At 38.1% G+C, this 13564-nt stretch overlaps 1 protein-coding gene across 1 annotated transcript; it reads left to right on the plus strand.

Moving 5' to 3' along the window:
• Positions 1–4450: 4450 nt before the first annotated feature.
• On the plus strand, positions 4451–5062 carry LOC133737269 (disease resistance protein RUN1-like). The gene has a single exon (XM_062164866.1). It carries the CDS (start codon positions 4451–4453, stop codon positions 5060–5062), a length of 612 nt encoding a protein of 203 aa, XP_062020850.1.
• Positions 5063–13564: the final 8502 nt, after the last annotated feature.

A 13564-nucleotide genomic window follows, 5' to 3' on the forward strand; every position in this document is an offset into this window, starting at 1 on the left:
CCTAATATTGAGATGTTGAAAGCTAAAAAGCAAAAGATTTTGTCTTTTAAAAAACCAACTAGTGAGGTGTGTAGTGTAGAATGCACTCAACAAGAGCTTAATTTGTTATGTGTGGAGTACATCATTCTAGATGAGTTACCATTTTCTCATGTGGAGGGAGAAGGTTTTAGGCATTTTACGGGTAGAGCTCTTCCTTTTTGGAGAATTCCTTCTTGTAAGACAATAGCAAAGGATGTGCTTAAGCTTTATTTGGGGGAAAAGAAAAAATTGATGGATCAATTGAGTAGATATAGGTTGTGTCTTACAACCGATACATGGACTTCTATTCAAAACATTAATTACATGGTTCTCACTGCACATTTTATTGATGATGATTGGGTGTTGCATAAGAGAATTCTTAATTTTTGTGTGATCCCAAATCATAAGGGAGAGTCTATAGCTAAGCTTTTGGAGGATTGTTTGTTGGAGTGGGGTATAGAGAAGATTCTCACAATTACCGTAGATAATGCTTCATCAAATGATGTTGCATTGAGGGAGTTGATTAAGAGGATAGGTGATTGGCGGGTCCCTAATGCACTTTTGCATGGAGGGAAGCATTTGCATGTTAGGTGTGTAGCCCATATTTTAAACTTGATTGTGAATGATGGGTTGGGTGTAATGAGGATGACAATTGAGGCAATTCGTAATGCAGTGAGGTATGTTAGGTCCTCCCCACAAAGACTTGATTTTTTCAAAGAGTGTGTGGAAAGGGTGAAAGTAGAGTGCAAAGGGCTTGTGATTTTAGATGTACCTACTAGATGGAATTCCACATTTTTTATGTTGGAACGGGCTTTGAAACTTCAAAAAGCCTTTGATAGGATGACAGAAGATGATGCCGGTAATTATTGGGCATGGCTTCAAGGTGACACGAATGACAAGCCAAAAGAAGGGCCACCGGCAAGTGTTGATTGGGAGTATGGGGAGCAGTATGCTGATTTCTTGAGGCCATTTTATGAAGTCACTTTAAGGGTGTGTTGTTCTAATTCTCCTACTATTCATAACACTTTTGGTGATTTACTTCATATTTATGGTGTCTTGCAAGAACAATCTAACCCGATGTTATTGGAGATTATCTCACCCATGCAAGCCAAGTATAACAAGTATTGGGGTAGTTTTGAAAAGTTGAATCCCTATGTGTTCATTGGTATTGTTCTTGATCCACGTCATAAGCTTGAAAAGGTTGTTGATTATTTTGAGATTATTGATGGGGATATAGATGAAAATGTGGAAGCAAATACAAAGAGCGTGAAAGATCTCTTATATGAGCTTTACAAGGTGTATGAAGAAGATGGAAGGGGAAGTGGTGTTAGTGAGGTTGGTGGTTCTCAAACATCAAGTGAGGGGGTATCTTCTTCAAGTAAGGGTTGTACCTTGTTAGAAAGGAGGTTGAAAGAGAAAGAGCAAAGGAGAAGAGCAAAGAAAGCCGAGATCATCAATAATGATGTGGATAGATATCTTGGAGATCCTATTGAAGGTGGTGGTGAAGACTTTGACTTATTGACTTGGTGGAGGGTGAATGGGGTTTGTAAATATCCCATATTGGCCCGCGTTGCGAAGGAGATTCTAGCTATTCCGGTGTCGACCATAGCTTCAGAATCTTCCTTTAGCACGAGTGGGAGGATTATTGATCCATATCGTAGCTCCCTAAGTCCTAGAATGGTGGAGGCCTTGATATGTACACAAAATTGGCTTAGGAGTGAAAATGTGTATTTACATCATGTGCCTACCATTGAGGAGATGGAGTTGTGTGAAGAAACGGAAAGAGGTAATTGTTTCTATTTTCTCATTTAATGTTTTTGGGATTAATGAAGTTGTAATTTTTATGTTATATATGATTGTATGTATTTCAATGTCTAATGTCTTTCTTTTTATTATTCTCTTATGCCAATGTAGAATTGCTTAAGATGCCATGTGGAGCTGCGGTGGGGAGTAGTCGGAGTGGTATGTTACCTCCAAAGTCGAACACTTCATCTTTCCGAGCTTGAGATCATGCCTTCCTTGAGTTCCTTCATATGTTGATGTTTGTTCATTATCTTTGTGATGTTTAATCTTTTAGTGAACTTAAACATTTTCAATTTGTGAGGTTAGTGTTGATGACTTGATGGACATTATAAACTTTGGACTTTATATTTTTTGACCATTTCATATGTTGATGGACTATATTGTTGAAATGTTGATGGACTTTATAAATTTTGGACTAAATTTATTGTTTTGAAACTTTGAACTTTGAAGTTTGAATTGTGAACTATGGAATATGTATATGGATTATGGAGTATAGATTATTCATTATTGCAACTTTGAAGTTTGAATTGTGAACTATGGAATATGGATATGGACTATGGAGTATAGATTATTGCCTATTGAATGTATAGGTTCGAAGAAACAAAAAGCTTCCGGACTTAAAATACCGAAGAGGTAGAATTAAAAGTGGTAAAAATCTGTTTTTTTTAAAAAAAAAAAAAAAAAAAAAAAAAACCCGAACTGGACCGAACCGAACCGGACCGGTCGGTTCGGTTTTCAGTTTCAACTTCTGAAAAACACAGAACCGAACCGAAGTCCAAGTTCGGTTCAGTTCTCGGTTTAGGCCCAAAACCGACCCGATTTGACCCGAACCCACCCCTACACTCTGGCTGAAAAGTCTGAATACTACTACTCACTAACACATACAAATGAGTGATGATTAGAAGATACTGCCGACTAGTTATCTCATGTCATCTAGAGGGTACTGCCGACCAGATGACGCATAGGAGGGTATTGCCGACCGGAATACTAGAAGGTGATGGCTAGAGTGTACTACCAACTAACCATCTCATGTCACAAAAAAGATATTACCGACCAGATGACTCATGGGAGGGTACTACCGAGCATATTGGTGATGATTGATTTCATAGCATATGTTATTTCAATTTTGTTCACAACCTTTATATAATCATCAACTATTTCTCAAACACCTCATTCTTGAGATGCAATGCATGATCCATCATCCATTCTTTAAAATTAATATAAGACACCATACTAGCTTGGAGATTAAAAGGGGATCTAGTTAAGATATCAAAGGTTGTAGGACACTTACAAAAGATGTGAGAAACATCTTCTAATCTGCAGGAGCATATATAAGAGGCAACTAGTATATCACCATTGTAACTTTTAGTAAGCAATCTTTCTCTTGAAGGCGAAAGCTTATTGCATGCCTTCCAAATATAGATTTGAACTTTTTTCAGGAACCTTAGTTCTCCATATCTTCTTCCGTAATTCCCCAAAACATTTTCCAAATCCCTTTCTCTAGCAGTCCAACAAGCAATTTTGACAGTATAGAAACCTTTTTTGCTCAAGCCCACATAAGCCTATGCAGCATAGGTCTTCGACTTAGAGGAATGCTTAATATCTTTTCAGCCACTTTAGGAGAGAATAGTGCATACATTGTAGCTACTAGCAAGGATCCAAGAACGTGCCCTAGTATCAATGAGGTCTGCCACCCATTCAAACTTAGTATCAGCCTGCCTTGGAATCAAGAATTGTTGACATTTTAGGATCCATCTATCATTCCAAATGTCAACTTGTGTACCATCACCAGTTCTCCATTTCACTACCGCTTTTAAAACCGGTACCACTCAAAATGCTTCTCCATGAGAAAGATGGAGTTTCCTAATTCTGCTTCCCAGAAAAAGCTTTGAGGTAAATACTTGGCCTTATACAGTTGAGCAATATGTGAATTAGAACTTTTAAAAATATTAATAACTAAACATGAAACTGTTTTAATTTATAATTTATTATTCTCACAAGGTAAGTAGTTTTTTTTTTCCCTTCAAGTCACATCGATCTCAAATTAGGTCTTAAAAATTGTATCAAGGTATAATAAGGTGTCTGAGGCTCTTAGCGTCATCTCAATCATTACACCGAAAGCATTCCAAATTTGTCGGTCATTAATTATTAGTTTAGTCTTTTTCAACTATACCACGCCTCAATTACTACGCATACGGCTGGATTTTGTAAACAAAAACAAAGTTGAATAGAAGGTTCCAGGAAACTCCTCCCACATTTGATTCCCTGCAATATGTAATATATGCATATACATAAAAACAAAGTTGAATATATAGGAGGTACCCAAGAAACTCAATATAAAAAAATAAAAACTCCCGCCACATTTGATTCCTTGCAATAATGTAATACATGCATATATAAAACAAAGTTGAATAGAAGGTACCAGGAAACTCCAACATTTGATTCCTTGCTATATATATATATAAATTGTATCGAAAAAACATATAATATACAATATACACACATATATTACATTTAAAACAAATAAAGGAAGTCAAAGGCTCCTATGTGATCGATTAGTACCATTCCTAACTGTCTCAGCCTTGCTTTGTTATCCCACTTAAGATGCAATCAAACCATGTTTGATTCAATGGCCACTCAACCAGAAGCCCCTTCCACTTCTTCTTCCACTCATACAGCTTCTTGTACATACGATGTCTTCCTGAGTTTTAGAGGAAAGGATACCCGCTACGGCTTTACGGGGCATTTGTACAGCGCGTTGGAAAAGAAGGGAATTAAAACTTTCATGGACAACAAACTTGACAGAGGGGAAGAAATATCAAGATCTCTTCTTGATACAATTGAAAGGTCTAAAATTGCAATCGTCGTATTCTCTGAAAACTTTGCATTCTCACGGTGGTGTTTGGATGAATTAGTTAAAATTCTTCAATGTAAATTGAAGCAACAGATAGTTCGAGTGGTTTTCTACAAGGTACAACCCTGCCACGTGCGGAGCCAAACAGAATCTTTTGGTGAGGCGCTTGCCGATCATGAGAAGAGATTCAAGGAACACAGAGAGAAAACGGAATCTTCTGCTTCTTGTCAACAAAAACGTAGTTTTGACCAGGCATTTGGTGACCCTGAATCCACGTTTAGACAAAACATGGACACGTTGGCCAAATGGAGGAGCTCTCTTACCGAAGCAGCGGGCTTGTCTGGATGTCATTACTCCACAGGGTATACTTCTAACAATCATAATTAAGTGCACAAGCTTATAGTTTCCTTAGTATTATTTCTTTTCCCGAGATAAAAGTTTTGAACACGTACTCTCTGTGTGTGTGTGTATATATATGCCCTTTCACTAAGGGATTTTTTTTTTTTGCCATTTTAAGAGATCCCTTAGAGCAAGTTCACCCGTTGGGTCACCTACTATTCACTGCTTTTTAGTGTATATTTTCATTCTCTGGGTCACGAAATACAATGTGCTCGTGACCCAGGGCACGAAATTAACACTAAAAAGTAGTGAATAGTGGGTGACCTGGTGACCCAACGGGTGAACTTGCCCTTATGAGATTCATTTTTTAATCGTATTTCAGCATTTCGACCGTTCTGTGTTTAAGTCCTAATTAATATATAGATTATTTCTGCAAATTTTCAGTCAAATTGATAATCATTAAGTTATTGAACTAAATTAAATCAATGGACGAAGCGAATCTGTCTAACCTGAACCATTCGTGTTCATAATTGTAAATCGCAGTTATTAATACCTTAATGATTATCAATTTGGCTGAATTTGCAGTCTACTCATATATATATATATATATATATAAACAGAACGGTTAAGATGTAAATATGTAATCGAAAAGTGGATCTAATGAGCGTCCTTTAAAATGGTCAAAAAAAGAGGATCCCTTACTAAAAGGACTCTATATATAGATACGCATGCACACACACAGGGCCCTTCTACTAATGTATCCCTTTTTTTAGTCTTTTCTAGGGATAGGGGATTAGACCAACTTTTCGATTACATTTCGGCATCTCAACCGTTCTGTTTTTAGATCATAATGTGTAGATCATTTCTGCAAATTTTCAGCCAAATCGGTTATCGTTAAGGTATCAAACTAAATTAAATCAATGAACGAACCAAATCTGTCAAACTTGAACCGTTAATACTTATAATTTTAAGTCGCTGTTTTGAATGTCTTAACGATAATCAATTTGACAGAAAATTTGTAGAAGTGATCTACACATTAGGATCTAAAAATTGAACGGTAATTAAGATGTTAAAATATGATGAAAAAGTTAGTCTAATGCCCTATCCCTAGAAAAGACCAAAAAAAGGGATTCCTCATTAAAAGGGCCCTGAATATATATATATATATATATACACACACACACACACAACCTTGCTCAGCAACCTATCCGCACCTAAGCAAAACGTACGGATTTCTCATTTTTACCCACTTTCCGATCATATTTTCACATCTTAACCGTTCAGTTTTTAGATTGTACTGTATAGATCATCTCTACAAAATTTCAACCAATTTGATGATCATTAAGGCATCCAAAACTGCAATTTACACAAACGAACCGAATCTGTCGAACCAGAACCGTTCGTGTTTATAATGGTAAATTGCAGTTTTGGATACCTTAACGATCATCAAATTGGCTGAAAATTTGCAGAAGTGATCTATACATCAGGATCTAAAAATTGAACGGTTAAGATGTGAAAATATGATCGGAAAGTGGGGAAAAACTGGAAATCCGCACCTTTTGCTTAGGTGCGGATATCCGCAGCCAAGAAGGGCAATATATATATATATATATGAGCTTCTTACACCAACTTAGCATGAAAATGTGATCTACTGTTGTTTGAATAAAGATCCCTTTGGGTTTAGTTCAATTGTTCAATTGGTGAGTAAGAGTAGAAAATTGGGTTAGGTTCGACCTTATCAAAAATAAATAAGTATTAATAATTACTTCTTCTTTTTTTGAATCATGATCATTAGTTATGGTCATTCAAGAACGATACATTACATATGCTTTTACTGACTAAGCAGATAAAAAACATAGTTGTATGCAGGATAGTACCATCCATTCGACATCAAATCTCACTTATTAAATTAAGCCTATAAACTATGAAAACACAGCAAATAGGCAAAGTATAAAACTAAGAAAAGTTCTCTTTGCCCTTATCATTAGGGCTAGGAGAAGCTGCAAGATAAGTCAACCTCAAGAGCTCCATAGCTGTTACCTTCTTGTTTTTGTGGGGATTCTTATTCTTTGAACCCAAACGTCTGCCCCTTTTCTTTTTTTGCCTTCTTCTAATCCACCAATTTAGGATTGCTTTGCACCATTGCTCCTCCCGGTGCTTCAATCAAGCCAAGCAACTTTGTGTAAATAGAAGTAAATTACTGGAGCTTAAGCTTCTTTTGGGGCAGAAACCAACCTTTCCTCGTATCAACGAACTCAACAATCTGCTTGAGCTTCTTTGGGGAGGTATTAGGAGAGGATGGCCTCCCTCTCTTTCTTGCTTACGACACCTCTGCCGGTACAAGTGCGAGTACTTCATCCGAGTTGTTAGTAAAATCCTAACATTAGGGCTTCTAATCACCACACGTCTTTTGTCTTTGCCAGCCAGCTTCCTCGGGAAGCATTAGAGAACAGAGGTCTCACCACAGAAGGGAGGACTGGAACACTGACACCCTGGAAATGAAACGTGTCATTATGGAAACCGCCTTAAGCAAAACCGAAGACCTCGTTTGATGTACCTTGCATCGGTGTCGGGTTCGTGTCCCTTGCTTTCACCTGCATCAACAGATCATTCATGGAACAGATACTATTGTCATAAAATTTACTGGAGGGTAATAAAGTTTATTCGGTATTATTGGGAGACAATAAAACTGGATGTCTGACTTCTGTCACCGGTCGCGGGACTCCGATTTCCGGATTCCGGCGAAGTCTCTGATGACTTCTCTCTCTAAGTGACAAAGAGAGAGATAGCTAAATTATCCCAAAAATAAACATAAAAAGAATTTTAAAAAAAAAAAAAAAATTGAGTATTAGAGCAAAAAAATATGTAATTTATTTGATAAGTAGGCAATCTCATAACATATTTGTGTAAATGGGGTTAGTGTACCTCAAATTTGGATAAATAGACATTTTCTCATTAACAGGGGATCGAAGTTTGCTTTAGTATTTCTGAGGTATGAATACAGACCGGCACCAACTCGGCTAAATCCTCAATAGCACTAATGCACTTTTTGCATCATTAGGAACCTCATGTTCATCAACCTTATTCTTTTCACCCTTCTAACGGCAAGCTGTCTCAGAACGTGAATGTGGCATCTCTAAGACTCAGTACATAATACAAGGAAAAAAAAAAGAGGTACAAACATAAACCTTAAACACAACATAAAAAGAAGACAAAATTATGTATACATATACCCAAGATACTACTCGCATACTAAACACACTAGTCTCTCACCCCTAAGTAAAAATCCTTAACTCCAGGCATGCCTTTAGCATCTAGGTATAAAGATTAAAGCATCAAGTATCCGAAGACTAATGCTCTAATACCAACAAAAGATGTCACACCCCAAATCTCAAAAGTATGTTTCTAATTTACAAATAAATAAGATACAGCTTTCAAAAGAACACATTTACAAAACCCTTACACGAAGAGATCTGAACCAAAAGGTTTACATGATATTGAAACAAAAACAAAAAGAAAGGAAGAGTGATAAAATTAAAACTCTGCACTCATTCCATACCCTGCATCCTAAGGATTTGCAAAAGAAAATAAATGAAACATGAGCAGCCAAAGTTCAGTGAATAGTCAAATGAACAGTCACAAACAGAAAAATATAATAGTGGGATTCCATTGAAAACCCTTTAACTAAATATTTAATATTAGGAATGCCACCGCAATTCCTCTTAACTAAAATGGCTACCATAACCCAATGATCGTGCCACATAGTATGACCATGTCATATATAATGTCCATAATATTGGAGATCAGAATCCTTGAGATCCGTATATGGTTGCCTGCGGTAACCTGTAAAACAGAATCTGAGAATCTGAGCCCGGTGTGGTAACTTAGATCCTCTGACAATCAGGTCAATATTACAACGAGGTATTCCAGAATGGGTAACGTACCCGAGATGGTTGATGATGTCTCGTTATATAGGAGAATACAAGTCGGGGTAGAATGGTCTAAGAGCAATCCGAACCCTAATATAATTGCTTGTCTTTTAAGTAACGGAGATTGGAAAGGATTCTCTTTCCTTACTTAGGCTATTTGAGGTTAACTCAAATACCACAAGCCTTAATAGGAGCCATATGTAGGCCCAGCTCATCCTTGTTCAGGAGGTGCCCTTTGGGGTATTGATATATAGTCTACTAGGACTATTCCCTCTTTGAGGTCGTATACATACTGAGTCTAGTATGCAGGATACTTCATTATGATCGTATCCTGGCCGTATATCCTTTAGGGTTTCCTTCCCTTTTGGGAGATTACATGAGATATTCCATAAGATACTCTATTCATGGCAGTATCTTGACCGTATGTGCCTCTGCGAGCTTTCCCTCAGTGAATCCCTGCCAGTCATGAGCCTTCCCTTGGGTTTCATGTAAATGGATACTTATAAATATGGGTCTCCCTTGAGGTTTACTAATTCACGAAGTATACTACCTCAGATGTACCTCTACAGGTATCCTAACCCATCAGTCAAGTGTACACGCATAAAAAATCCATGCTCCCACACAGAACATAAATAAATACTTCATTACAGTCCGAACTTAAAAAAAAAACCCTATGAGAGTTTTTCTCTCAACCTAGTCTTCTACGGCACCCAAGCCTCCTTCCCTAGCCTCTAGCCTCTTGCTATCGCTTCCTCCTCTCCATGGCCTCCATAGATGCCGCCACAGCAAGCTTTGCTTCTCCTCTTGCTCTTGCAGCGGGTGGTAGTGCCCCAGGTCTGGGAAAGATTGGCGGTGGTCCTGTGTGCAGGTCCTCCCAATCTTTTCTACTTGGTAAACCTTTGATCGAAGATGACAATGATGTGCCTCTTGTCACTCTGAAGAAGAAGACGGGTAGACCGCCAGAAGTAAGAACAAGAGCCAACGTCCCAGTAACTGCAATTGGAGGTTCGGTTTCTAGCCCTAGAGATAAGGGCAAAGGAAAGCTTTTAAGCTTTCCTGGTCTCTTGCCTACCACTTGAAATTGGGTCTTCTATTACTTTCTTCTTAGTTTACTCTAGTTGTACACAAATTGAGGTCTCTAGGCGACTAGGTTTACTTTTCAAAGAGGGGTTAGTAGTGAGGACTTGATTTCTTGTTGTTTAGGCTCAATAAGTGAGCATATGTGTTAACAGTGAAGGTACTTGTCTTTTTCTTGGCAGCTTGTGCCATCTAGATTTTAGGTATGAGACAGCATCTGATGTACGTGTCTTCTGGCCTTAAGTAGTGAAGTTATCATTTTCTAAAAAAAAAAACATAAATAAATTGTTCACCGAATTTTAGAAATTTAGAATACATTTTAACAATCATTAGTCACCATATCATGGTTGTTAAACCAAGCAAATCCCACATAATAACAAAGAAATCAATGATACTTGAATAACCGAAACACTCACTTCTATACATGGAAGATTGTCTAGACACTTTAGATAGAAAAAACTAGCTCAAGTAGTTCCCTCCACACGTAACAAAACATAAACACACACACCCTGAATTAGTAGTCCATAATTCAAGCTATATATGTTTGGAGAAGAAAGAAAGAAAAAACATAGACATTAACCAAGAAATAAAAATTACCCAAGAAGAACTCAATCAAGAGTTTTGTGAGAGATAAGATGGGGTAGAACTCACCTAAGTATTTGTTTCCACCAACAAGACCTCGAAACATTATAAAAATTATAAATTTATAGGAAGTAATATATCAGAAAACTTGACTTCATTTTTTTATTATTTACCGATGGTTGTTTTCTTTTAGATGATTTCTTGTTATCTAAATTGGCAATTTGGCCTCACCCTATCAGATAACAAGAACTCACCTAAAACAAAACAACTAATTGTAAAAAACTTAACATGCAGGTTTGAAGCGATAAGAGAAACCGCCGCTCCGATTGAGAAAAGAATGATTGTGTTGCTAGAGGATGGGAGGGTAGGGAAGCGATAAGAACTTGTGGACGCTGAGCCACTGAGCCAATGACAAGGATTTCCTACATATAAGCCTCGTTTGGTTCATGAAAAGGAAAGTACTTCTTTTGTCATTCCCATGGAAAGGGAAATGAAATTTTCCAAAAACTTTTCATTTCGATGTTCGGTAACATTAGGAAAATTATCAGGAAAATCGTTAAAAAGTTTGTAATTTTTTTAATGCAATAAAATAATGTATTTTAAGTAATAAATGCAAGGAAAGAAGGGGGAAAGTAATTCCTTTGATGTTTGGAATGAACCACTTTTCCTCTTATTTTCCCTTCTTTCAAGAAAGTATTTCCTTTCCTTTTGTATCCAAACACAAGAAAGGAACAAGTTTCCTTTCCTAATTCTTACTTTCCGTGAACCAAACGTGGTCATAGTTAGCTGACCATAAGCAGCAGAACGACCCACCTTTCTTTTGGAACGAACTTACCACTACGTCAGGGGTAAGTCTAAATCTTTTTTTTTTTTAGAGTAATAGTCAACCACTTTATTAATAGTAATAAGAAAAATTACAACTTGTAGATGTAGAAACTACATTAAAGTGAAAAATAACAAAAACAATACTAGATGTCACAAGGCATTTTCGATGCAACCTAACAAGGATATTAAGGGATGCAATAAAGCATTTGATGAAGCACCGGGTAGACCCCGAGCTATATAAAGCAGTACCAATAGTATGGCCAACCATACTTCTACGTAAAGGTATACGTCGAATAGAGGGTAACCTTCTATCAAGGTAACTGGCGGTAGTGTGACCGACCTTACCTACTCCATGCAGAATAATACGATGAATAGAGAGCAATCTCCTACCAAAGTAGCTGAAATTCTAATTCCAAAGTGCAACCAGAAAATGAGCCCATAAAAATTCCCCTGGATGCCAGATACGAAACCAAACAGAAGATAAAGTCGAAGCAAAGGCCCATCTTGAATAGTCCAACCAAAAAAAGGCCCAGGTCCACAGTTGGGCACCCAAAGATTCTCTGGGCACCCAGACCTGCCCTGACCTCGACCTCAGCCAATGCTCCGCCTTCCCTCGCTGGAAATAACCCATTCCGGTTCCGTCCACTCAACTCCAAGTACCACCACCCATGCCACCAGTCTTACACCCCCAACCGAGGTCATTCCAACTGTAGATCCCCACGCCGGCACCAGATTGCCTCACCTCCATCCCGCACTTGAGCCAAAGTGTCGCGTCGCCATCACCTATGGCCTGCTGCGCCACCGTCGGCCGTTTAAGTAACTCTTGCGGCAAACTCTCTTTGATCTGATCTGGGGAGAAGAAACCTGAATCAGATCTCAACTCCCACCCCCGTTCCAAAACCTGAACTTTGCCGGAAGTCTCCGTCAAACTCAACTTCAGTAGCGCTCGGATTGGGCGGAGTCGCCCGACTCTCGGTGCTTCCCGGGCAACGCTGCATCTTTTTCTCCCCATTAAACAAAGGAGCCACGATCATAAAGGATCTGAAAGGAAGAGGTTACCACAGGCCTAGGTGAGAACCATGACCTGATACAGGGCACGAGTTTAGTCGTGCGCGACAGAACAGACACCGAAGGCGGTACCAGAATAGTACTCCATCAATGATGAAGGAAGGTACATAGAGACCAGAGACGGCTCTCTCCCAACTCTAGCGGAGCTAAGCTGCTAAGTATTTTCATGGGTAAGTCTAAATCATTGTTCCACTTGTTCCTGGTAGGGTTAGCTCTTTAATGATACGAACCTTGACAAAATCATTACATATACTTCTATTGTCAAAGTCCAAGATATTATCCTAAGTTTCCCTGACGAGTTAGTCATAGAGACGGTATGGAAAGCCAGTGAAATACTTTTAATATAAAGTTATAAACCCAAATTTGCAACAAATTCAAAAAACTTTAATTATAGGAGAGGCCCCGTCATGATCACTAAGAACCATCATTGCCCGATCAAAACTCCATTTACCATTAAACTTGGGAAATAGTTGACGTCGCCCTTACTGGTAAACGAGAAGAGGAATCATCGTCTTTCTTGTTCTTGTACACGAATCTTGCCCAAGTGTTTCCAAAAATCTTAAAAAGTCCCCATGAAATCGTTGTTTCTACATAATTATTAGTGGATAAACAATCTTCAGTAGACCACAATCAACAGTATCACACACAACTACCTAGCTTGGCCAAGTCGGGATACCGAGCCGTCAGCATCCGGTAATAACAAGCGTTATGTAGTTGAAAGCTTTGCAAATGTTTAGTCGTCCCATCATAAAGTAAAGGTCATTTAAAAACAAAAACCCCTTTGCTTTTGAGATTGCCGAGATCCACCTGTGTTGTTGACATCTGACCAGCGCCCGATCATCCCCGTAGTAGATGCCGTGAAAAAAGTGCTTAGAGAACTGTAACCATATAGCAAATAGTATTTCGAGAGAGAAGAATTTGTTCTAAGGAAGAGTACGTACTCCTGATCATGCTAAATAATTAGATCACATCATTACATATGACCTTAGTTAGAACCTAATCAAAAGGTTAAATTTACTGAAAATTGATAATTCGGATTTTAATTCAAAATGTAAATCAAACCATTTTC

This window comes from Rosa rugosa, chromosome 3, assembly GCF_958449725.1.
Source record: "Rosa rugosa chromosome 3, drRosRugo1.1, whole genome shotgun sequence".
Classification (NCBI taxonomy): domain Eukaryota; kingdom Viridiplantae; phylum Streptophyta; class Magnoliopsida; order Rosales; family Rosaceae; genus Rosa; species Rosa rugosa.

Excerpts from the sequence above, each read along its gene's own strand:
- LOC133737269 (XM_062164866.1), top strand. The coding sequence starts at position 4,451 with ATGGCCACTCAACCAGAAGCCCCTTCCACTTCTTCTTCCACTCATACA.